Below are 25,006 nucleotides of genomic sequence, written 5' to 3'. Positions count from 1 at the left end.
CCAATACAAACAGGAGTAGACGAGTAGGACATGTAGCACAAACAGCACATATATGGTATGTGGTCACAAAGTCACCTGATCCAAGGCTCCAAGAACGTTATCCCACGCGTAAACTGTTATCCGATGCAAGAGCAATTCCTGAATGTTAGCTTGCCCTAAAAAAATCCTGAAGCAGCTAATCACCAATAGAATACAAGAGAAATATTTGATATGCATAATAAAATTATGCCAAATGAATTCGCTTAAGTATTTACCCTGAATTCCAACGAAGGCATTTCTAAACGAAGGGAAGGCCTTTCAAAGAGGTTGCAAACAGGTTTGCCAGGACACACAATTGTCTCTCGCATGCAAGTTGCGGTTTTATCAAACTATTAAACAACAGCAGATGCATTCTCGAACCAATAAATCTCTGTTCTTCTACAACCTGCACCACAAGGCCTGCAGTATTATTTACCTAAGAAATATGTGGCACGAATAGATGCATGTCATAAACTGGAATCTAGTAGCAAGTTGCAGCCATGGGACTTAAATGTGGCACCGGTACCACAGAATGTGATTCAAAGCAAGCAGAAGAGAACACAGGGACATAAGGCAATGGCAACTCTGGCTACAGAACAGAATTCGTGATCCGATGGATATTGTCGCACACACTTTCGTTTTGTGATGATACACACTTTTGCTGAATGAATACAATGGCATAACGATCAGGCCTAAATCCTATCATGTTAATCCAATCAATTAATCAGCATACATTCTTATGTTACAGAACCCTCATTTGGGGTCGATAGCTACTCACTGTGCAGATCATCCAAGACATACTGCTCTCCCAAAATCGGCAAACTCTCTTGCCCTTGCAGTCGCCATAATGGGGAAGGATTGATCTCCCACCCCAGGAGCAAGGTCTGAGTTCTTTTGCCTCCACCTTCCCGTGTATATGTGCTACAAACTCTTCAGTACATGCGAAAACACTTTACAGAGCTTGTAAACTTAAGCCATACAAAAAGTAGCTTGAAGTGTGTCAAATATGCCATGAGTCATGTGAGCCTTGAATTTATGCGCTTGGCGCTATCGATGCGGAGGACATCATTTTTCAGGCCCAACTGAAAAGGAGGAACCGGTGAATTGATTGGCAACCATTTTCAGAGTAAAACTATCGAGAGATGAACTCAGTTGAGTGTACCTCCACCTGATTGCTATCAACAGAAAACCATCTCAAAAGAACGCCAAGGTGGACCACTGCTGGGATCATTTTAAATAGCAGAGGTGTCGTTACCTGCAGAGGTACACACAAGAGTCAGGGTCACCAAATGTAGAAGATAGCAAGAATCTAATAGCAAAAAAGTAGGCCTAGTGATTATATTTGACACACTCCGACTCTGGAAATGAAAACTTTTGAAACTTCAGCACACGGAATCTGATCAATTTTGGTGGAATTTCTGACATACTCATAGTGCATTAGTGCTGGCTAAGACTAGATCATGCTGGCATGTACAAGATGCTGTGAGCCTGTGACATCTCAGGTCAGGCAAACTGACTCAAGGGAGCACATGGGTCCTTTCACTAGAAGAAAAATGGAAAAGAGCCAAAAATCCTAAATAATTTTAACTGGCATTTTGAGGTAATTTCACTCTGCATCTCATGATTCATTCTTCGGAATGGCACTTTTACAAAACGCCATTCTCTCGAATGACATTTCCTAAAAAATCTGTTTATCTCATTTGAGCTGCAATTTCGAATATTGATGTTTATAGAGATAATACTGTATAGCTTAAAAGGAATGGAGAGATAAGGTAGCTACCAAGCTAAGCGCAGTGGTTCCAAGAAGAAGCAGGTATAGCTTGCCCTGTAGAAAAGCAATACAGCTATCAGATGTAGTACACATCAATCAAAATTGAAAAGCTGTAGTGTTTGGGCTTTAGTGGAACCAGATAGGGACTAGCACCAACAAATTATGTTAGGAAGCATAGTAGTTAAAATATCGATAGGATAAAAAGATTCATGTGCTTTAGAAATGTTCAAGTTAAAATTAGTCATCTGCAGTTAATTTATGGCACGTCAGTGCTTATCAGAGTAACAAGACAGTATTACTGAGATAATTATGCATTAATGTAAGCCACAAGGTCTTCATGGCTTTAAATTCTCAGCACAAACAATTTACTACAGAAACGAAAAACGGGAAATGTGAGAACCCAGAATTAAAGAGTGCTACAGGACTACTGAGCAGCATAGACAACTATAGTGCCCGTCTGCTTGGTACAACATAAAAATGGAACAAAATGTTGAGAAATAACCTCAATTAGATGGATGCTTGAAGCACGGCTAAGGAGAACAAAAGCAAACTCTCCTATTTGTGCAAGAGACATGCCAACCTAATGAGGAAACACACAGTTAGTGTGACCACATGAGCACTGGCAAATGCGAGTGTGCTCAAGCAGATATCAAAGACTTACAAGAAGAGATGTTTTGTTGCTATAGCCAAACCCTTTGACGACAATAGCAACAATAAATGTCTTAACAGTTATCACCAAAATTACAGCTGCAAAGAGTATATCCACATGGTTCCACAGGAAATGGACATTAATTAGCATCCCGATGCTGGCAAGGAAAAGAGCGGCAAAAAAGTTGCGAATAGGTTCAACCTGCAGAAAGAACAAACCTGAAATAAGAGTACATATGATGAATTACTAACTACAAGAGTTCGGCTATGAATATGGCTAAAGCGGTAAAAAAAGATCAAACTATATACTGGTTTCCTTTGTAACCCTTGTAAGTTTGAAAATTTGGAAAAAAAAAACAGTGTACACTATATAGGTAAGAAATTACTTGTTCAAGCGTATGTTGTGCAAGATCTGTTGTTGATATCATTACTCCAGCTGCGAATGAACCCAACTCAAGACTCAGGCCCAACTTATCACTACACTGCATCATAGAACGACAGCCACATATGAATATAGAAATTTTGAGAATTAAGATACACCTAGAACATACAATTTCTGACTAGAAATAGAAAAATGTCGAAACTGTATGTTAGTAAACCAATAAGACAACTAAAAAAAGAAAATGGTGGATGAAGGCTGAAGGAGCACAATGTTACAACTTTGAATAACTGAGAAAAATGTTCACCAAATCCGTCAGCTATGATGAATTCGGAGTTCAGAACACTAGTTACTTTATTTTATTCTATCCAGTTTCCATACAAAGCGAGCATTCTCAGTCCTCCTTTCCTAATTCATTTAAAATATTACTTTTTGCTAGGTAATAGCACATGAAAGCTCTTGCAGTTGCAGTATAAGAAATAAAATCATTTTTCTATGTTACAGAAAAATGTCATACTAAATACCAAACCGCAAGAAGTAAAAACTCACCCAAGCACATAACAAGCAGAATGCAACTGCTGCCAGCTGGTACAGTTCATTTGTCTGTGAAATGCAGAGTAGCGAGAACATTAATATCATGGCAAAGGAATGTTGGAGAGATTAAAAGTCAACATAAAGTATATTACTGTCATGGCAAAGGAATGTTCTAGAGATTGAAAGTCAATATAAAGTAACAACTCATGAACTGCGTTCTTCTGCAATTAAACTTTTACCTGGGATGAAAGGCTTATCATCAGCTTAAGAAACCAAGGAACACCCGTACGGGAGAGGATAGAGAGAATAGCCAGAAATGTTATCAGTACCACCAGCCTGAGAAGAAGTTTTGTATCATCAAAATTTAATCCAATAACTGACTATCTTAGAATATTTCTACAGGTTTGCAGCTGCCATAGATAATGGGCAATACAATTAGTAATTTGAACAGCAACACAAGTAATTTGAAATGAACAATATGAAACAGGTCATAAACTCTTAAATTAAACACTGTTGTCTCAAGTGGACCTGCCCTTAACATGTTGAGATAACATGAATACTGTAGAAACGGTACTTCTAGTGGGTGCATTATTCAAGTCCTAGCAATCAATTACAATATTAACATAAATAAAGTATGTCAGGGCAAAAGAGGGACTAAAACTCTGCACGTACGACTTTGTCATTGATGCAACTCCATGAAGAAGATCTGATGTGCCACTCAGAATGGGAAGAAGCGCAAACAGTAGCCCAACAGCACAATCCTGAGGGGAAGGGATGCCATTGCAACACTGAGATATCTCACATTAAAATACTGTCTTGGTTCATTTTTTTATGTCTTTCGGTTCTTAAAAAGGGCATACCACTTTTTAAAAAAAAAGAGGGGGGGGGGGGGTTTACCATTATGCTTGTTTACAAATGCATCATGCAAAAAGAGAAGTTGAGAAACTATGCAGATACAGAAGATAAAGAAATAAGTGTGACATACCTGCAATATGAGTGTGCCAACTGTAACTTGACCGTGAAGGGCATTGATACTATTTCTTTCCATTAGAAATTTCAAAACCTGCATACAAAAATATACCTTTATTGAACAAACAGAAAACCAAGAGGCATGCTGGTAGCATTAAAAATGAATAGGCGATGACATGTCATTCGATTATTAAAAAGGGCATAAGCACATTGCAATTTGCAAGTGCTACAACAACCAATGCATATTATATACATGGACCAAGCATCATATACCGAATCTAGACATATTAACTGAAAATCCTCCTTTTGACATCATTCATTGTATAGGTAATGTTTATAACAGAGAACACAAAGAATCAGTTCATTTGCAGCAAAAACTGCTGTGAAACTGAGAGAAATGCAACATAATTCCTATGTTACAGAGATCAGGAGGTAGCCATTAGCGTAGAATGATGAGGTCACTGCGTGTGTTCAGATATTATTACAGGTGGGGCCAAACTACTGGGCTATAATGTACAGTAAAGAGCTGCAAGACTGACTGAGACAGGGCCAGGTAGCCATTAACGTAGAATGATGAGGCCACGTGCGCGCATTCAGATATTATTACAGATAGGGCCAAACTACTGGGCTATAAAAAACAGTAAGAGCGGCAAGACTGGTTGACACAGTGCCAGATGAATTGTTAGCCTGGATGAGAGGCAACAAAATCTACAGAGTTGAATGAACCTTCAAATATTTAAAGCTTACCACAGCTGTTGAAGACATAGAAAGAAGAACACCAACGAAAACACCTTCCTTTGTTTTTCCTCCACAAAGCTGAAATTAAACATTAAAAACAGTCTGTCAGCCATGGCTTGAGTCCCAAATTATACATCAAGGCAATATAATCCTAGAAACAAACAAAAGCAGATAACAGGGTAACATGCATCAACTTTGTTTCACAGGAACGCTGGAAAGCCCAACTCCAGAAAGTTTTCGACTTGGCTACCTCTATGACATATTATAATTTCTACACATTAACTGGCAATATCAATATGTTCAAATAAGGATGCCCAAATGTTGTTGTTCTGATAAAAACAAATTATGGAGGGAGCAATAAAAAAAATTAGATGCTTGGACATACAATACATAATAATAGATCCCAATGTCCCCCCTTAGAGATGTGAGAACTAGCTTTACATAATGCAAGAAATAATCAGCTCCGAAGTAGAAATCATGACATAGAGAACAAAGGAAACATACTGTAGCCAGAATACCACAAAGGAACATAAATAACATAATTTGGAGCAGTCCTCCGAGAACAGCAACCGCGCGAACAACTCGGAGCTGAGGCAATATGAAAACACCACATATGTTAACTTCAAACCGCCAGTAGAGTTACCTACTGAATGTAGAAAACACAAAAGTAGAATACTTTTGCAGTAGAAAACTCAAGTCCCAAAGCAAACAGGAGAAATATCACGCCAAACTGGGCTACTGTCTCAACCTGGAAAAGAAATAGTGGAATAGAAGCAAATGTTATATTTAGGAGTATGAAATACACACAAATATGCCTTATCAGAAGCAAAAGTTTCACAAGTAGACTTTGTCACTGCATTACTGGTAGGATTGCTTCTAAACACATGTATAAAAACTGAGCACATATAAACAAAATAGAAATATATCTTATCGAGTTTCTCAGCCAGTATGTTATGAGCAACATGATGGGAGGAGAAATCAACCAGCAAACATATATTTTACCACAAGTAGGCAGGCCAGTTCTATAGTACAAAAGCTATTTATTACTTCAACCTTAACTTTTAATATACTATGGAAACCTACAGATTGCTAAGGGTAAAATAGTCATTGTACTCTAGTCTAGGGTTTGGGGGTGTCTCATGTCTTGTACTACATATGTGCCCTATTGGGGCTGTTCAATATAACTGACCCATTCATCCTAACATGGTATCAAGAGCTTCAGTTTCCTAGATACGAAATTTGTTTTCGCTCCGCAACCCCCGGGAGGAGCAATCTCCACTCCCAGGGGCGGCAACTTGAGCCCCAACCCTAATCCACTTTGCCGTCCTAGTTCAAGAGCAGCAGCAGCATTTATGCATACTCCACTGCCAGGCGTATTCTCCTTCTGTGTCGCCCGTTTTAGCACCGCTGGCTCATCCCGATCCGGTCCTCAATCGACAGACCTACATGGAAGATCCGCCCATCTTCACCGCCATCGGCCAGATCCACGACGGGGTTGATTTGTTCCACTGCGCCGCTCCCGCCGCCAGGTCATCGTCCTCTCCGCCGTGCCAAGCCGCTCGCACCTCAGATCTGCCGTCTTTATTGGGACGTGCCGCAAGGGTGTTCCCTCCGCCTGTCGGCGCAAGATTCAGCAGCAGCGGGCAGGGATCCCTCTTAGCGACCAAGCACGCCGCTGACCTCCTTCCCGTCCTCGCGTGTCTCCGTTCCGCCTAGGATTCACGTCGTCGACGTCACCCAGATCCGTGTCGCGCCTCACCGTTGTCACTGTCACAGATTCGTTAGCCCGACGCGCCCTCGCTGCCACCTCACGCCCGTCGTTCAACTTTAGGCTGTTGAGGTACCCCCGACGCGTTCCGCACCGCCGCGCCCATCTGCTTCAGCCACTTCTGCTAGACGCTCAGCGTTGTGTTCGACTCGAGGAACTAGACGCCGGATTCAAGATCGTGCTACTCCATGGGGCACCTGCGGCCGCCCGAGACATACAGGCCCTTGGTGAGCAACAAGCTCCAAAAGCCGCTTCTCCATCTCCTTGTTCAGCTTCACTTATCACGTGTCGCAGGCTTGGTTCTTGATCCCGTTGTGCCCTTGTTTCCACTCCATATTTGTCGTTGTTGTTGTTGATGGGCTTGCTAGTGTGTCCTAGTCTCATATCCAAGTCCGCTAATTCCTCTCCTTGACTTAGTCTGAGCCATGCGAGTCCACAAAATCTTTGTCAAACAGACGATTGCTACTTTTACTTTGTGGTTTGCCATCCTTTTGGCTAATCACTTCCTGTCATTGATGCGACTTTTCCTTCTCAGTTTTCTTGTAGCCTATCTGCTATTAGTAGCTTCTGTTGTGCGGATTTGTGCAACACTGACCCATCCGCTCCAACCTTGCTACCCTTCGACGCCTTCTGTCGTGACTCTTGGCTAAAGGCACATTCATCGTCACGACTCTCTACCTAGGTGCTTCTCTTCGCAGCTCCTCGGCTCAACAAGGTTTTTTGAGGCTTGCACGCTACGTCGACATGATGGAGCCTCAGACTTTTATCATTTAGTGTTGTAATGCGTCTAAGTCTAGTGCTTAGTGTTATCCTTTCCAAATCAGCGCAATTGCATACGCCTTGCATTTGAGGGAGGGGGTGTTAAGGGTAAAATAGTCATTGTACTCTAGTCTAGGGTTTAGGGGTGTCTCATGTCTTGTACTACATATATGCCCTATTGGGGCTGTTCAATATAATTGACCCATTCAGCCTAACACAGATGAAAAAGATACAACACTAATAACGATTGATGGCTAAGAAACAAAATGGTCTCCCACAACAATGATAGGGTATGAAACCATAAATGCAGAAGTCTAATGGTACAGATTTCCTATTTTACATGGTCAAAACTAGTTACATACACCCGAACCAGCAGGAACTTGCTACCTGATCAAGAATGACATGATTGAGCACAAGGGCATGCACATTTAATTTAACTGTAGTAGCCATACAGATTAAGCATCAAGAAAAACAACCAACAAAGGCGAAGGCACCTTACTTGCACCATTTCATTGACGAAGCTAAAACCTCCAGGCCCAATTATAGATCCTGCAAGTAGATAGCCTGTAATCACCTGCAATATGTTTTGAGTTGTAGGTTTAGGTAGGTTAATCTTTCGAAACATCACTTCAAAATTCAAATAGCCAAGTCAATTTGTGTTTTCCATTGTTAATAATGAGGTAGAAATTAGAGGAAATAGAAGTACATAGTACTCACGGGTTGCCCAAGGCAAGCAAAGGCAATTCCACCACATGTAGCAGACACAATAACAACAACAAGATCTGATATCAACCTATCATAATCCACATTCAAGAAATCAAGTTTCCATGTAACGTAAGAGAGATAGTTTCATTCATCATCTCAATAATTGGACAGCATACCTAAGGTCCAGCTGCAGCACAGGGTATTTTGACTTCGGATTTGATATGATAAAAACATTATCCTGGATTAAAGATAGTGTCAACACAGAATATTAGTAAACAAAGGATAATGTTAGGCCCACAACTTTATGCGTACATGTATACTATATATACAATAATTTACAGGAAATTCCACTCAGTTTAAGTGATTGCACCTTCCGATCAATCAGTGTGGGAACATCCTCTTGCTCGGATCGATCCAAGAAAACCTCCTTAAATGGAAATGACCTTGGGACAATGGAAGATTACAAATTTTAAGTTCTACTACAGATTCTGAAACTATGATTAACTTCACTTAAAAAGAACAAATTGAAATGTGGATTAGCGGCATACTTATTTTCTTTGGTCTCATTCTTCTTTGTTACTCTCCTGGCCACAGTTTCGAGAACTCCCTGGTACAAGTATACAGAACAACATAAGCAGTTTGCATTAGAATTTTGTGGTGCATAAGCACCAACATTTTCAAGATATTGTCATCAGCACAAGGAACATGTCAACACAAACAACATTAAGTCAAAAGACCATACTGGGTCAAAAGGCCCAAAACCTAAATAATGATGACATATATATGGGTCATTGAATGCACTGGGAAATAGACATTACTTTTCTTTCTTGAGCCAAATGTGCATCATGACAGTTTCCAAGACCCCTCATATACTACTTCCGTTCTTTTTTACTTGTCATTTAGGACATCAACACAGTTTCCAATACACATGTTTTAACATTACTTTTTATAATCATCTCTAAGTGAAATTTTTTGTTAAACATATAATCATATGAAGATTTTTCATGGCAAATTCACTCATATCATGTGCATGTGTCGAATCCTAGCAATTTTGTGTGTATTAATGGTTAAAGTTTTTGAAGTTTGACTGTAAGCATTCTAAAACGACATCTATTTGAGAACGGAGATAGCAAACTCCAGTACATTAAGACTTGAGAAAGTAATATACACTTCAATGGGAATTGGCAAGTATTAAATGGAACCGTATGTAGCATTTGGGTGTAGCAACCGAGTAGAAGATCAAATATTGAACAGAGTTTCAGCAGGGGCGCAGAGCTAGGGATGTATCCAAACCTAGATTTTTATATAGCAGCTTAGGCACACCACAAACAACTATTAAAGTGTTTCAAATAGTAGCTCAGTTACACCCTAAACAAATACTAATTAGTAATTTCTACCAAGTCTAGTACAATAAACACCACCCAAGATAGTCATAAGCACTAGGAAAATGTCGACTGAAACCACATTAAGTCAGAAGGCCATATACTGGATCAAAAGGCCCAAAACCTACCTAATGATGACATATGGATGGATCATTGAATGCTCGGACACTACAATACACTAAAGACGATGTTGAGCCATAGTAACTATCACAGAATCTCAGGTGTAAGAGTCAGCCCAGCTCATGCCAACTCCAACCAATCTAGACATGCACAATATCGAAAATCTTCCAGAAATGTGATCGTGTCTAAAATAGTTCCATTCACATGTTTCAGCAGGGCAAGTGATGAGTAATTCTCCCAAAACTGAAATCAACAAGACACAAATGGCAACTTCATGATTGTGCCAAATAAATGACAACGCAAAAACAAAACAGAATGGTGCGATGAAATCACCTGCTTCTCAGCGACCGTGTTGTTGAAGCTGCCCGGGTCCGTCTCTGCAAAACCACAGCACAGATTAGCACAAGCGAGTCCAAACCCCCCGCTCGATTCTCCATGCCCCCAATCCCGATACACTAGAGCCACCGAGTCCGAGATCTACACGGCAGGGCCACCGAGGCACCGACACACGCCACCGCCCCACCCCGCCTCAGAACCAGATCCCAAACCCCGTGCAGATCACGGAATCCCGGAGGGAGCGCCAGATCCACGCACCTCCGCCGCCCTGCTGGCCCTCGGAGTCGGGGAACTCCTTCTCCAGCGCGCGGTCGATCATGTCGGCGAGGCTGCCCTCCTTGGCGGTCGCATTGCCCGCGGCCGCCACCTCCCCGCCGGCCTCCTCCACGGACACCCCATCCCCGCCCTCCCCCGCGGCCGCGGCCACGGCCTCCGCCTCCTCCTTCCCCGCGCGGCCCTCGTCTTCGCCGCCCTTGCCGGCTGCTGCGGCCACGGCGGGGGAGGAGAATGCGACGGCCGCCGCGAGGAGGGCGCAGAGCAGGAGTAGCGGACCCGGGCGGCGGCGGCGGCGACGCGTCAGCATCGCCGGCGGCGGAGGGGTTTGGTTGGGGCAGCGGGCGGTGCGTCGGGTGGGGTTTAGATTCTGGACGCGGGGCGGGGTGTGCCCGTGTCGGGAAAAGCGAAAAGAGACGAGAGACGCTTGCTTTGTTTGGTGACGGCATATGCTTCTACACTCTCCCGAACAGTAAAATGCACGAATTTTGACGTGAATCAAACGGTAGCTATTTACCCGTTCGGTATGTCACCGGATCGGCTAAAATTCAAGATTTAACAACATATGTGACCATATCTATTAAAATAGACAATATATTATCGTATTTATAATTTTAATATCCGTATTTAATATCTTATTTACCAAAAATTGACTTTTGTATACTGTATGTAGAAAAAACACAGATCCAACCATATTCGGCATATGAGTGCAAAATATGGTACTGTAGCCCATATTTAACGTCTTATATACTAAAAATCAGGTGTATTCAATATATAAAATGACAAATATAGCATTGTAACTTATATTCTACACCTCATATACTGAAAATCAGATGTATTTAATACATGAGGTACCCCTATAAAAGTTCCACCATAAAATGACAGCATCAAAATGTCTGCCGCCGATACAAGCTATATTCAGCACACGAAGTGCCGAATACGATATTGTAGCCCATATTTGACATCTAATGTACCGAATATGATTGGGTCTACATTTTTTCAACGTACACTCTATCGAAAAGTCAATTTTCGATAAATAAGATAACAAATATAAATATAAAAATGTAAATATAACATTAGCTATTTTGATAAATACGATGACTTATATTATCCAACTTTATATTTTAGACCATCGGATCAGTGTTCGTTGCTGACTTACTCCCGTGGATATACTACACGCTTGCTCCTGTTTGAAAGCGAGTGCATATACGCTCGACTTGCCGTTTATCGTTCCGTTGGGGAAAACAAAGCCTTGCTGTTCATTGTTCCCGTTGGCGGTCATCAAGGGGAGAACAAAAACAAGAAATCACACCAAATCTATAAAAATCCATAGTATGTTTTGAAGCATGATAAAAATTACGCGATGATATTGAAGTTATGCCATCCAACACGCACACATGAGTTTCCCTCCTTTTTCTTAAGATTTCCCTAGCAGTAGTTTTGTATTGAATTTTCTTTGTTCTCCCTCCTTCACCTCTATCTCTACAATTTACCTCCTTAAGATCGGAAGTTTTTCCTCACATTAAAACTATGATTTTCTCCGAATTCCCTTAAAAATACCATAGGTATCAAAAAGGAGGTGGAGGTGGCAGATTCACATCCAATCAAATCTACCTTGCCGAGGTGAAGGTTGCCCATGGAATGAAAAGCAATTTTTCACAGAGATCCGCAATTCTATTTACATAGTGTTAACAGAAACCGCACTTTTAGTAAAGAATAGCACTCCTATTGTCAATTTTTTTTAACAAATTACACGCTTCTATTTACATGATGCTTCAAAAAAATCTCACTTTTTTAGCATTATAGCCATTTCACCTTTGTGAGGTTGACAAAGTGGACGAGCTCGTTCGATATGACAAGAATTCTCAAAGTGTAATTTATGATTGTCATGCAAAAACAGTGAGGTCTATGATATTATTGCTTAAAAGTTTTGGGGGATAAAAGACAGGTTTATACTTTATACCAAACGTTCATATTAGAATCATCATTAGTAGGGGGAGGAGAAGGATCAGGGAAAGAAACAGGAAACGAAACAACTGATGGTTCCCTATTGATTTGTGCTGGCCGCATGGTGCAGCGACGCGGTGGCGTTCGTCTCTCCTCCGCATTCGCACGCTCCTCTCGCAATGGCAGTGCCGCACTTCTCGGCAGTTGCACGAGCACTCCACCGATAACACCAGTATTCTAATAATCGTCTCCAGGATCCATGAGTCAACGGAGATCATCCCCAACAAAGTTGCTACTGGTTGCATTGGATGCTGTTGCCACTAGCACACCATCGCTGCCATCTTGAACACATCTCTTGTGGTTTATGGTGGCGTAGAGTTTATTTGATGGAGTTTTAGTTTTAAGAGTAAATTTTTTTAGGTTGGATAGTTTTAGAATCAGAAATTGTGAAGTTAGAGATACGTGTGCACTGAGAATAGTTGAATGAGTCATTTTTTTCTTATTTTAAACTAAAAATAGTGACTTAAATCAAATTACAATCTTAAAATCTGATGTGAAACTATAAGCCGAAGCTCTAACAAACAGAGTCGTAGTGTACCAAAAAGAGATCCTTCAGCTCTAACTTTCTTTTGTGAAGCAACCAAAAGGGGCTAAACTTCCCACGAGTGAGCACTTATATCAGATGGGAAATGAAATACTTTGCAGATAAACACAATAACAGTTCGTAGCTTACAACAATAACACACGAAGAGAAATTGCGCATCATCGCACTTCCGACGGATATAGCGTCAAACAAAAGTTTGGCTCGGGACATTTTGATAACCATAGGTAGGTGCATATAAAATTGTTGTGTTGCGGACGAATCCCCTTGTACAATATGATCACAGGGCATATCAACTGAAAACACGCTAGATATTTACATGTGCAAGTTCCTTAAAATCGTGTGTAAAAGTTTTAAAAAATTCTAGGAAAATCTCAACTATGGGTGATGGTACTTGTAAGAGGATGGATATAATGCAATGCATAATTTCAAATGCAATTCAATCCGGTACATGAAGACTACAAAAACAAACGGTAAGTTGCAGAGTTACCTAATGCACTGTTTAATACTACCCTATTACACCTACAATTTGTCCCTTTTTTCCCAGTCCAAAAACTGGGATCGATTTTGTCGCTGAATAACTTTCCCTCACTTGAACCTAAGATATTTTTAATAACTAGTACATGTCGCATCATTTTTAGTATTTAGCATGTTCTGACTTTGTACCTCCCATACAATCCAGATCCAGTTCGTCTGACTTTACACGGGTAAAGGCATAGGTGGATAATATTATCTGAGAGTAGATACACTAATGTACAGTTGATGCTGCCGCACGGGTACTGAACGTGGCAGTACTGTGCTGAATTTACTTAGGGGTATTGTAGCACTAAATCATGTACATCTACATTTATTCCAACTGCTCACAGCGAACGAGTCACGGATATCGTGCTTCTATGTTTGTAAAGTCAGATGATCCTCTTTCTCATCGTGGAGCACCGAACCAGGTAGGGTTGATCAACATCGGCCTGGATTTGTTTACACCGAAATGGTGGTCTGGTTTGGCAACTGTCCATCTCACCGTGGTCAAATATCCAGCCCATCGACTGCACGAAGTTAGAGCTTATTTGGTAGGGCTTTAGATTTTTTTTAAAACGTTTTGATTATAGATTTTATGAAAATGACACTGATAAATTTTTCTTAATTTTTTGAAAATATTTAGCAGAGATTTTGGATTCAGATTATTGGATCGAAACGGGTAAAACGCTATTTTGAATTATTCTTCTCGTACTGTTAAAAATGAGAAACGTTTTATTTCACGTTTTAACATATTTGATAGAAATTTTAAAAAATCAACAGAGAATCTGAAACGTTTGTTACAACGAAACGTAGCTTAAAAAAACCATTTCAGACTTGGTCTTCAGTTTCAACTCCTGCACAACTCCGTTTCCTTTTTTTTTTTTTGGAAATTAAGGAGAAGAATGGAAGTGTTGAATTGCATCAGAAGGGAGAGGAACGTCCTTTTTGATTGGGTGCTGGCCAAGGCTTTTCCGCTGCCGCCGGGTAAAGCTTGCTCGCTCGGCACTCGCCGTACTTTGGACGTCGCGGTCGTCTCGTCAGTCGTCACCATCAGAAACGCGGCTCTGTGCGGGGGTGGAGCTTTATCATGTGGTCGATCTTGGATTTGTTACACTGCTACAGGATTTACACTGATACAGGATTTACATAACACTGCTACAGGATCTTGGATTTGTTGCATAAAAACAGACATATCACTGCTCATATACAATCAAGGTAGTACAATAATCTATTCTTCTGATTTATGTAGATAACATAATTATCATAAATTCATCAGATGAAGCTATTAGCATTTGATCCAGAATCTCAAATCTAAATTTGCTCTCAAAGATCTTGAATAGCTTCGCTATTTTCTGGACATACAAGTCAAGAAGGGATCGGAAGGAATTGTGCTCTCACAAGCTAAGTATGTGTCTAATCTACTCCGTCGAGTGGGTATGCAGCAACGTAAACCGGTAAATACTCCTCTCTTCTTCCACTGAGAAGCTCTCAAAAACAGGAGGAGAATTGCTGAGTTCGGCTGATGCAACAAAATATCGCAGTACGGTAAACGCTACAGTATCGCTTTTTAACATGTGTTTCGCGTTTGAAACATGACGTTACGTTCGAATTGTTGTATTGCGTAACTGTAAATATAGGTAGACGTGCTTAGTATACAGTCGTATACGAGAAAATATGATACAAATATAATTAAAACATGTAACTTTATTCATTATTATCGAAATCATAAAATACAGTTTTATAGTTTACAATTTACTCACATACAAATATACACGCTATCTGACTAATGCTCTGATGATCATGTCTTCCTCGTTCTCGTGGCCCCGCAAGGGTGTCGGTTAATTGCATCCGGTTTCTCGGACAACTTCCGATTAAACTGCTTCTCTGGTCATTATCAGGTTGTCTCTGAGTCTGCAAGACTATAATCATACGCATCACAACAGATCAAAATAAGTGTTAAAAAAATAATTAAAAGGAAAAGACAGGACAAATAGTCTAGCGTGAGCTTTTGGACTGTTTATATATCCTGGATCATTATCGATGACGTAGGTCTCAGAATCTGTAGCCCCTCATCATCGGCCTCGGCTCAGGTACTACAAAGGAATAGAGAGAGAGAGAGTCTAGATGCCTAGCAGCCACCAACTTCAACCTAACGGAGCCTGGCTGTCACGTCCCAAATTCTGTAATCACGTAATTAAGCTTAACCATGCATCATTAGCGTCATAATTAAAATTATGATAAATGATTTTGGCACACTAGAGCACTTCATTCTAAGTAATTTGGATGAGAGAAAGAAATTCAGAGAGAAAAAAATAGAAATCGCAGTTAAAATAGACTCTTTCTCTGACATGTGGGCCCTACATGTAGGCCAACCACCCCATGGGCAGCACCACTGCCCCTCCCTCAGCTCACTCTCTCCCTCATGTGCTCTCTCTCACTCCCACCCGAGCAAGCAGCAGGGAGCTCTACCTCTCACTCTCTCTCAAGCTCCCTCTCTCTTTCTCCCCCAAAATCTAATCTCAAGATTTGGAATCGAGATATGCATATGGTACTCACGCGTTCCTTAGCTCCTAAGATTTTCATTCATCCAATTCATTTTTTTTCCCGGAAGATTCAAGCCGGATTTGACGTCTTTTGGTGTTTAGGGTTGAAACACGCGAAACACCGGATTTCTTCCGCTCCCGGGTGATTTCCGCTGTTTTCTTCATCACCTGACAGTCACTAACCTTCACAAGCACCGTGGGTAAGTCTCTTATACTTCCCTTGGCATGAATTCGTAATTTGGTTGGTCGATTTCGTGATTGAGTAAAGTTCATGAGTTCTTGAGGTTTTAGACCAAATTAAAGGATTTGGGGATATTTGAGTTAGGAATCGTGCTGCTAAGTTGATGAGTGAATCCTATACTCTCTAAACTATCTCAAACATATCTCTCTTTGATTGAAGAAGCTCGCAAATTAAATTGGCCATTTTACCAGTGAAGAACAGTTGTTCTGAAAAGTCCGAAGACTCCGAAAAAAAATTTGGAGACTCCGCAAAAAATTACGGATACTCCGCAAAAATATGGAGTCTCCGCGAAAATTCATGGAGGCTCCACGGTTATTGTTTATCAGGAGATTTGAGGCTTATAAAATTCATAGTAAATTTTTCATAGCTCCAAAAATTATGAAACCAATTTTGTTAGTTTCATAATAACCTTCTATACCTATTAAAAATATCCCCATCCATTAAATGATTAATTAACTTTTTGAGATGAATTAATTAGGTTAAGGCTTTATTAATTCATTGTTAATTCTTTGCAAGTCCAAAATTGGTGAATCCAATTTTGCTAGTCTTTTGCTAGTCTTTTTATGACTTATTTAGCTAGGAGAAAGGTTTTCATGCATTATAGTGCATAATTTCATAGCATTTCATCATATGCTTATTGCGGTGTATTCTTTTCTTTAGTGATCATCGTACCAGAGAGTGACGAGTTTCCACGGGAAGGTTTTGTGGTTGATCTTGTTTTGAAGAAAAGCGGCAAGGTAAGCATCTAAGCATACTCTACCTACTACTTTGTATCTCGTATGATACAATTTGATAAATTATACCGTATGTATGTTTGCATAATTAAAGTTCCAGAGTCAGATGATATGGGTAGAACCTATGTTGATTTGCATTGCCACTACCATAAATTATTGTTGATCCATGTCCTTGTACCCTAGGTTTAATACTATTTTGTCTAACTTAAAAGTGTTGCGAGATGTTTAACAATTCATTAGGTCATCGGTAGAAGTCAAGCAGTGAAATGTTTCATCGTTCGCGAGCATAAACTTTAATTACTGTCACAAATTATAATATTATTGGGTTGATGATGTTGGTTGAATGAGTTGTGAGTATGAGGCGAGATGTGGACGGTGTTAGGGGTATCTTCTGCCCTGGAGGAGTCCCTCGGGGTAGTTCGGGAGAGGAGTCCGGATGTCATAGACCACTTGCATCGTTTAAGGCCGTCCGTCGGTGTAGTTGGCTTTAGCACTTTTCCATACTTACCACATGTTGCATATGATAACGATAAACCAAGTACCGTAAGTCACCATGTTCATTTGACTCATACGCCCGGGATGTGAGCAAGGGCTTGTAGAGGCACCTGATATCCGCTAGTAAGACGTTGGACGCTTGGGGTCTTAGGTGGTCTCCACATACATCGGGCATGGGTACAAAGTTTTGGGGTGGGTACGTGAAAGGTTGATACGTGAATCATCACTCACAACCGACTGGTTGTGTGGGCGGTGGTCTCGTGTAGTGTGGGTTCAGGAGTACTCCCTTGCATGGTGTAAAATCAATTCGAATTGCTGCGCTCTCGGTTATCGAGCAAGCTTCTGTTCATTTGCATCTATCGTATAGTCACGAATATGGGATGATATATGGTGGTTTGGTATGTTGGGACATGGCGATTATGGTTCTGTCTTACACTTATGTTTATAATGGTTCCAGCTACATTTAGGTTCTAGATGTTGTCTATAGGATAGTTTTAGTTTAGGCACTCTAGAGTAGATGCTCACATGTTTATGTCACAAGTTTGCTTTCGCTTATGAAGTTACTTAACCATGTGGCTATTTTCTTGCTATCAATCAAATGTATAATCCTTGGAGTCGGTCTATGTATATATGATCTTTATGAATTAAGTCTTGCGAGTATCTTCGTACTCATGCTTGCGCTTTCAGGTTCTGCTGGTGAGGTAAAGGCGGTGTTTGGCTACTTCGTGCCGGCCGATGCCGGTGGCGGGCAAGAGTAGTGCATCCTACTCTTGGAGGTCGAGCTTTTGGGAATAAGGTCTAATGGCATATGACTTCATTTCCTCTTTTGTTGTATAGATTTAATCTTCCACTGCGTAGTTGTCTCTTTTGTTGTAAATTATTGAAAATGGTTGAATGCTTAAGAATTTGTAATGTAATGTTAATTACATGCTTTGTCTTAAGCTTTGTTGTGATGTGTATGTTGGAAACGTATGTGTTTCGATCTTGGGCACAAAACACGTGCCGAGACTACCGGGATGGTATTATGCTTAATCGTCGAGGTTGTGATTATGTTTAATGATCCTCATGATGATTAATTAGAATACTGTTTGAACGATTTCTCACACTGGCGAACTGTGTAGCACCTAAATTCCTATCTACAACCTCTATTACTCTCCCACCGACCACTCAGCCACGAAGGCAAACACCACAAAGGCAAAAGGGTAATAACAGTGGCAACCGAAAAGGGCAACCGCACGCCCGAGCCTCAATATGGATCATTGGCCACGACATAGTACTAAACTCCCAAACTCCTGGACAATGAACCTGTTAATCATCACTGGTCCTTTTCATAACATGATCACCAAACCATCAGTACGAGTAGTAGAAAGGGCCTCAGAATTTCATCATAGGATCCACAACAGTCGGACCGCAACAGCAGGATTCAACCACAGGGCCATATCAGTAGTAGATAAAAGGCCACAATGCAAAAATAAGGATATTGACGACATCAAATAGCCAGCCTCACGCACCATGTCAGAACCATATTAAACAATAATACTATACCACCTAGGAGCAGCACCATAAGCACATGATCTCAAAAGGTGCAGCACCAGGGGGCACCCACATCAAGCCATCAACACAGCAAGGCTCAGAACATCAGAGAACTCCTAAAGCAACAGAGCTCATAGCAATCAACATGCCAAGCTACCACTGCACAAGGCACCATCACATAACAGGATTAGCACCACTTATCTTGTGCTACCACAGCACCACTGCGAGGGGACAAGGACAGCAGCAACAAAACTCAAAACCAACACGATAGCGCACACGTCTGGCGGCGCTTAGACCCCCTGTCGGCATCCCAGCGGCCCTCTAACACCCTGCCGACCACATAGGCACTACATAAAACAGCAAAAGGGGCAACAACATATAAGCACCTATCAAAACTCATGACAGCACTTCCACGGCCATGGCGCAAAGCGCCGGCCAAAACACCTGTATAACGCACGATCACGGCATAAATCCAACCGAATCTCATCATAGAACAAGAGCAACTAGCCCAAAATCACATCTACGTTAATCTCCTCGGTCACGGCATAAGGGGCCAGCTAGGACTCCATCAAGCAATAGCCGGCTGGAACACAACCATGAATCATGAACCAACAATGATCCATATGGCCACAGCACAAAAGCACCGGCTGGCATCCACTGGGGATTAGAAAATATCAACAACCAGCTACATGAGCATATGTATCTCACATGATCATGGCACAAAATATTGGCCCGATCACAACATCACTACACGGTCACGGCGACGAAGGCCGACTGGTCACCACCACAACCAAACACCAACTCAAAGCATCGCCTATTTTCACCTCCACGACCATGGCACAGAGGCCGACTGGAACCACCACAAAGCAAAACAGTCGGTCACCACCACAAAGCAACACCTCATCCATGGACACGGCACACGGCTGGCCGGACAAACCACAGAAAGCAAAAGACAGCCGCTGGCACCCCAAAATCATAGCACAAATCCAGGGACACTGCGTAAGGGCTGGCTCAAACACCTGTATAGCACGGACGCGGCACCAAAGCGTCGGTCGACCACTTGTATGTGCGGACACGGGCACGAAACCACTACCATCCACCTGTATACACACGGTCATGGTGCCGAAGCGTCGACCAGCCACCTATATGTGCGGACACGGCAACGCCAGCCGGCCACCTGCTATGCACGGACATGACGCCAAAGAGCCGGTCGGCCACCTGCTTATGCACGGACACGGGCATGAAGCCCTGCCGACCACCTGCTTATGCACGGATGGGGGCACGAAGCCTGGTTGGCATCACCATGCGCACGACACGAGGGCCGACCACGCCTGTAGCAGCAAGGAGGGGAGGGGTAGCTATTGCAGTGACCCACCGGCAAGAACTACAGCCATAGCGCTCCGATGAGGCAAAATGCGACGGCAAAGTGGTGGATTGAAAGGAGGAAGAGCTCTCCTCTATCTCTCTCTATCTCGTAGATCCGGCCTCCTCCCTCCCCCCCTCCACGGGCACCCCCGACCGGGATATATAGCGGCGGCTAGGGGCTCCCCACGCGGAGAATTCGGATGGGGGAGGTGTAGATTCGGAGGGGAGAAGAGATAAGGATGGAGGAGATAAACATGGGGGTGCGGCTCGAGCGCGGCTCGAGCTCGGCGTGGCCGAGGCACGCGCTTGGATGCGAGGGCCCAGGAGCAGAGAAGGGGAAAGGAGAGAGAGCGGGGGAGGAGCGGGCCGGCTCAAGCACGCATGCGAAGCGGCCGAGCTGGCTAGAGAGAGGCGACAGCGCGCTTGGGAGAGGGAGGCGGCAACGCGCTTGGGAGAGGGAGGTGGTGCATGTGAAGGGAAGGAGAGGAACAACACCCAGCCGAGTGCCCTAGGGCAGCGGGGCATGGAGATAAAGAAAGGGGGCGTCCGAGCCGGGTCGATTTGATTGGGCCGTGCAGGAGAAAAGGGAAGAGAGCTGGGCTGGTCCAAAAAAGAGAGAGGCCGGTCGGGCCTCTCCTCTTTCTCTTTTTTTTTCTTTGTTTTCTTTTCTTTTCTCTTCTTCTTTTCTTTTTCACGTATATGTATATATGTATATGAGGATTGCGAATATACATAGCAAAATACCATCGTACAACACGGTCAGATATCTCTTATGCTGTGAATAAGGTGTGCCAATGCCTATTTCCGCAGCATCAGGCTTCAGGCCCATCAGAGAGAACTACCATCTTGCTCATTCAAACCGTACCCCAGAACACAAATATTACTTGGGCTGTTTCCACTGTATTCAGTACTGGATTTGGAAAGGCCATCCAGATAGTACTCCTCTTTGCAGCTGCAGATTTCAGTTTTTGTGACCAGAGCTCAGACAGACAGTATAACGAAGCACACTTGCATAGAACACACAATGGCACTTTTATTCGGAATGCATGGCCCTCATGGAGCTCTGATCTGCACAATACAAAATGAGTACACTCGATCAACTCGGGTATGAAATGTTCATACATGATACATACTATATATATGACCTATGGTACATGACAGCTTCAAACAACTCTTGGGTTCCTCTGTCTTCACCATCTCATCTTCGCCGGGAAGTACTGCACACAAACAAAAAAGAGAGAAAATAAGCTGATCAGAATGATTAAGAAAAAAGGATGGCAAATTTGCACTGAAGGAATGCTCTGAGATGCTGCGAAATGAGCAAACCATGCATGTGTACCTTGTCGACGAGCGACATGTAGTAGGGCTTCACCTTCTCTACGTCTATCCTGACGTTGCTTTTGCTGTACAGGTCATACTTGCTGCAAAAACTGTACATCACAAGCTGTAAGTGTTCGCATCCCATTGATTCCAAATCCGGAAGCGACTGATTTGGTAATATAGCTTAGGGTATGTTTGACAGAGTTTTAATTTAAAATTTATTTAAAGCAGGATATTCTTAGCTCTAGAAATTTATGTAGTTGAAGCTGAGATTATATTAGAAGTGTTTAAATGAGTTATCTTGTTTACATTCTAGATTAAAAATTTATACTTAAACCGTTTTATATTAACTTATAAACATTAGATCTAAGATGATACTAAGAGCTCAACCCTGCTAAACAGGATCTTACTTGAACACATGGAGCCACTTGAGGTTCTCCTTGTCCTCATCATTCATCAGGTGCATGTAGGCTCCATGGTTGTGCAGCGCTGAACCGCATCGAAAATGCATGAAAAATTTCAGTAAGCTTACTAGTGACCTCTGAATCCGTTTATTTAAAAAGAAAACTTTCTGAACTTGGCCACACAAAAGGATGAGGAGCCTACGGTAGAATGAGTGATATCTGATGATGAACAGCCCAGCGGAAGGAAGGGTGCTCTTTCTTGTTCTCCCTGGCCACCTGAGATGAAGAAGTAAACGTCTGAACTTTTCAGAAAACACTTCAGGTAGAAAGAAAAATTGCTCTACATAACGCAATCACCGAAGGCGAATCGCCGGGCACTAACCAGGTACATGTAATCGTCATGGCCCCATGACATGAACACGTTGTCGAGGCCGCAGCCCTCGGAGTAGGCCCCGAACTTGGTGTTGAACCTGGGGTTGTGGTAGTCAGGGTTCTCCTTGAAGTGCTGCGCATTGCAAGGATACAGAGTTACAGATGCTCGCAGAGAGCAGCTTCAGGCTCGGATCACAAGTAGGTCGCTCCATTTTTCAGGTTTCTGGGCAGAGGATTCTGGCCTGCCTTGGCTTGATCGATGATGACTGCTTGCTTACCTTGAAGTGAACGTTGCACTCGTCGTACGCGCAGCCCACGGGGAAGGTGTCACCTGAAAGACGCAGCACGCGTCAGAGTTTCAGAGGTGACCAGCCAGAGTTGTTGCTGATCCATTGGAGTTGTCACTCACCAACGACTGCCCACCGAGGAAGCTCTCCAGGTCTGGAAATGGAGATGGAGTTCCATGTTACACGTGGGGCCCATCTGTCTGTGACTGTTCGCGGCGATCGCTCTGGCGGGGAAGTGTTGCGTACCGTGGATGAGGCCGGTGAGGTGGAGCCAGTCCTCGTCGGGGTAGTCCTTGCGGATGGCCTCGGCGGTCTGGAGGAGGTGCTCGATCTGCGGCATGTCGAGGTCGGGATCGCTGTCGTCGATGAACTCGTTGAGCAGCTCCATGCACTCCCAGACGCTCATCTCCGTCTTGTCCAGCCGCCCGTACTCCGCCCACATCCGCGCCACGAAGCCGTAGGTCTGGTTGTTGTGGTTCACGCGGTAGAACTCCTCCACCGTCTTCTTCCGCTCCGACTCCGCGTCGTAGTTCCTGCACGTTAAGAATGACGTCTCTCTTTTTTTACAGTTTGTCAAAAAAATTACAGAGAATTCAGTTAAATTTCGTTCGTTCATTATGAACTTAAGAATAACATTTTAGCTAAGTGTTTGTTCGTTATAATAAAAATATAAATATTATATATAGTAACATCAAGTATAAACTTAATTTTTTTCAGTACAATAAGGTACTGATCCTGCTGGCTGCTGTTAACATGATTTGTATTGCTGTTACTTTTCTCTATACGGATCTTTTCACGTGTTCTGGGAAAGAAAAATGCAGAATTTGTTTGGAGCGACACCTACACTAGCCTAGGCAGACCGAGCGAGTGCCGTCCAAGGTAGTGCTACTCTGCTTCTTATGTAAAATGTATTCTGCTAATGCAAATTGTTTCTGATTCCACTTGGATTAATAGGAACTGTTTATGTTAATAATGTGGTTAGTCTCACTCTAATATTTTATTATTATAATATTTGATTAATTATATTTTACATGACTCTTTATTTAGATATTTGATTTTTTAAAGATTATATTTGATATGGATCTTTTTTTTCTATTCGAACCACAAGTTCAATTATTGTTTATTTTATTTTATTTGGACTCTTTATTTAGATATTTTGCTTCTCAAATCATATAAAAATAGAACTGTTAATTTTTTATAATTTTAATTTCGAATTTAACTGTATTAATTATATTTGATATGGGCTCTTTGGTTTAATCTAGACCGTTAGATGTTCATAATAATAAATAGTGTAGATTTTTTCTGATTAATATGGTAATTTTGTGACTTTAAGAATATTGTAGTTTCTTTTTCTTCTTAAATATTAAGATAATAGATAGATAGATTCGTGAGCTTTTAATTTTTGAAAAAAAAGAGTGCATTTTCAAGACAGTCACACACCCCTTTTCGTTTCAGTAACACAGTAGAATTAATAAAGCTGGCTGACCTGAAGGTGTTGCCGAAGGCGTTGGAGTCCGGCATGACCAAGCCCCCGTCGAGCAGGAGCTCCGCCGGTTCACCGGCGACCTTCCTCCCCGCCACCGCATCTGCAATTAGGTGAGAAGCCCAACAAAATATCAACACCACGCCGCCACCCATCATTTATCGACATTACTGCTGCTCATGGGTCCGAACGCCAAGAAACACCATTACATCCGCCAAGAAGGCGACGCCGTGAACAGAGAGACACTTGACAGGGACAAACTGAGAGCCGTTTATCATCACTGGTTTCCCTTACTCACCTAAAGTCCTCATATGAGATTAATTGTTACATTAAATTGTATTCCCAATTAACATAGATGATATATAGATGAACAAGTTGGTGCAGCCCCCCCCCCCCCCCCTGGCTTACTTGCTGATTGGCTGGCCTTGGCCAGCGACAGGGACGGGGATCCCATTTGCATCCGTGAACTCTCTTTCAGCCCATTTTTTTCCACGAACAAGATCTACACCTCCAATTTCAGAAGACTAAGGACATCTTGAGGGGTGAGCAATACTCATCAGAGACAGAGACGCGCCATGAAGAGGCAACGGAGAAACACCGGGGTTCGAACCGACGGCAATAGACAAGGCTCCACCGAGCCTTACCGCTGGGGTACGAGCCCGTTTGCTAACCTAACAACTCATCAAGTAGCCAAGGCCATATATGGTGCAGACGAATTGGTGGCTGCGAGTCGAGGGATCCTTGAGAGCTATGGCTAACCTAACA

General features: G+C 42.4%; 1 protein-coding gene and 1 pseudogene across 5 annotated transcripts; both read right to left on the bottom strand.

Moving 5' to 3' along the window:
- Positions 1-587: 587 nt before the first annotated feature.
- On the bottom strand, positions 588-10,821 carry LOC133883591 (K(+) efflux antiporter 4-like; annotated as a pseudogene).
- Positions 10,822-21,388: 10,567 nt separating this feature from the next.
- LOC133930405 (probable inositol oxygenase) lies at positions 21,389-24,579 on the bottom strand. 5 transcript variants are annotated; one of them, XR_009911753.1, is made up of 9 exons: positions 24,245-24,579; positions 23,005-23,313; positions 22,881-22,912; positions 22,750-22,802; positions 22,482-22,604; positions 22,302-22,375; positions 22,106-22,184; positions 21,715-21,805; positions 21,389-21,592 (listed from the first exon to the last, which is right to left on the bottom strand). XR_009911753.1 is itself a non-coding variant. In XM_062377042.1 (9 exons), the coding sequence occupies exons 1-8, from the start codon at positions 24,397-24,399 to the stop codon at positions 21,566-21,568; spliced, it is 1,038 nt and encodes a 345-aa protein (XP_062233026.1). In that variant the 5' UTR covers positions 24,400-24,577; the 3' UTR covers positions 21,389-21,443; positions 21,521-21,565. The 5 variants fall into 5 exon arrangements, 3 of the variants coding, with proteins under 3 accessions (XP_062233026.1, XP_062233028.1, XP_062233027.1); XM_062377042.1 differs by having other exon boundaries at positions 21,389-21,443; positions 21,521-21,592; positions 22,106-22,375; positions 23,005-23,291; positions 24,245-24,577; XM_062377044.1 differs by having other exon boundaries at positions 23,005-23,291; positions 24,245-24,575.
- Between the last annotated feature and the right edge of the window lie 427 nt (positions 24,580-25,006).

The sequence above is a fragment of the Phragmites australis genome, chromosome 10, assembly GCF_958298935.1.
Source record: "Phragmites australis chromosome 10, lpPhrAust1.1, whole genome shotgun sequence".
Taxonomy (NCBI): Eukaryota; Viridiplantae; Streptophyta; class Magnoliopsida; order Poales; family Poaceae; genus Phragmites; species Phragmites australis.
Note: the sequence above shows the minus strand (reverse complement) of the source record. Positions and strands in the feature narration are given on the sequence as shown.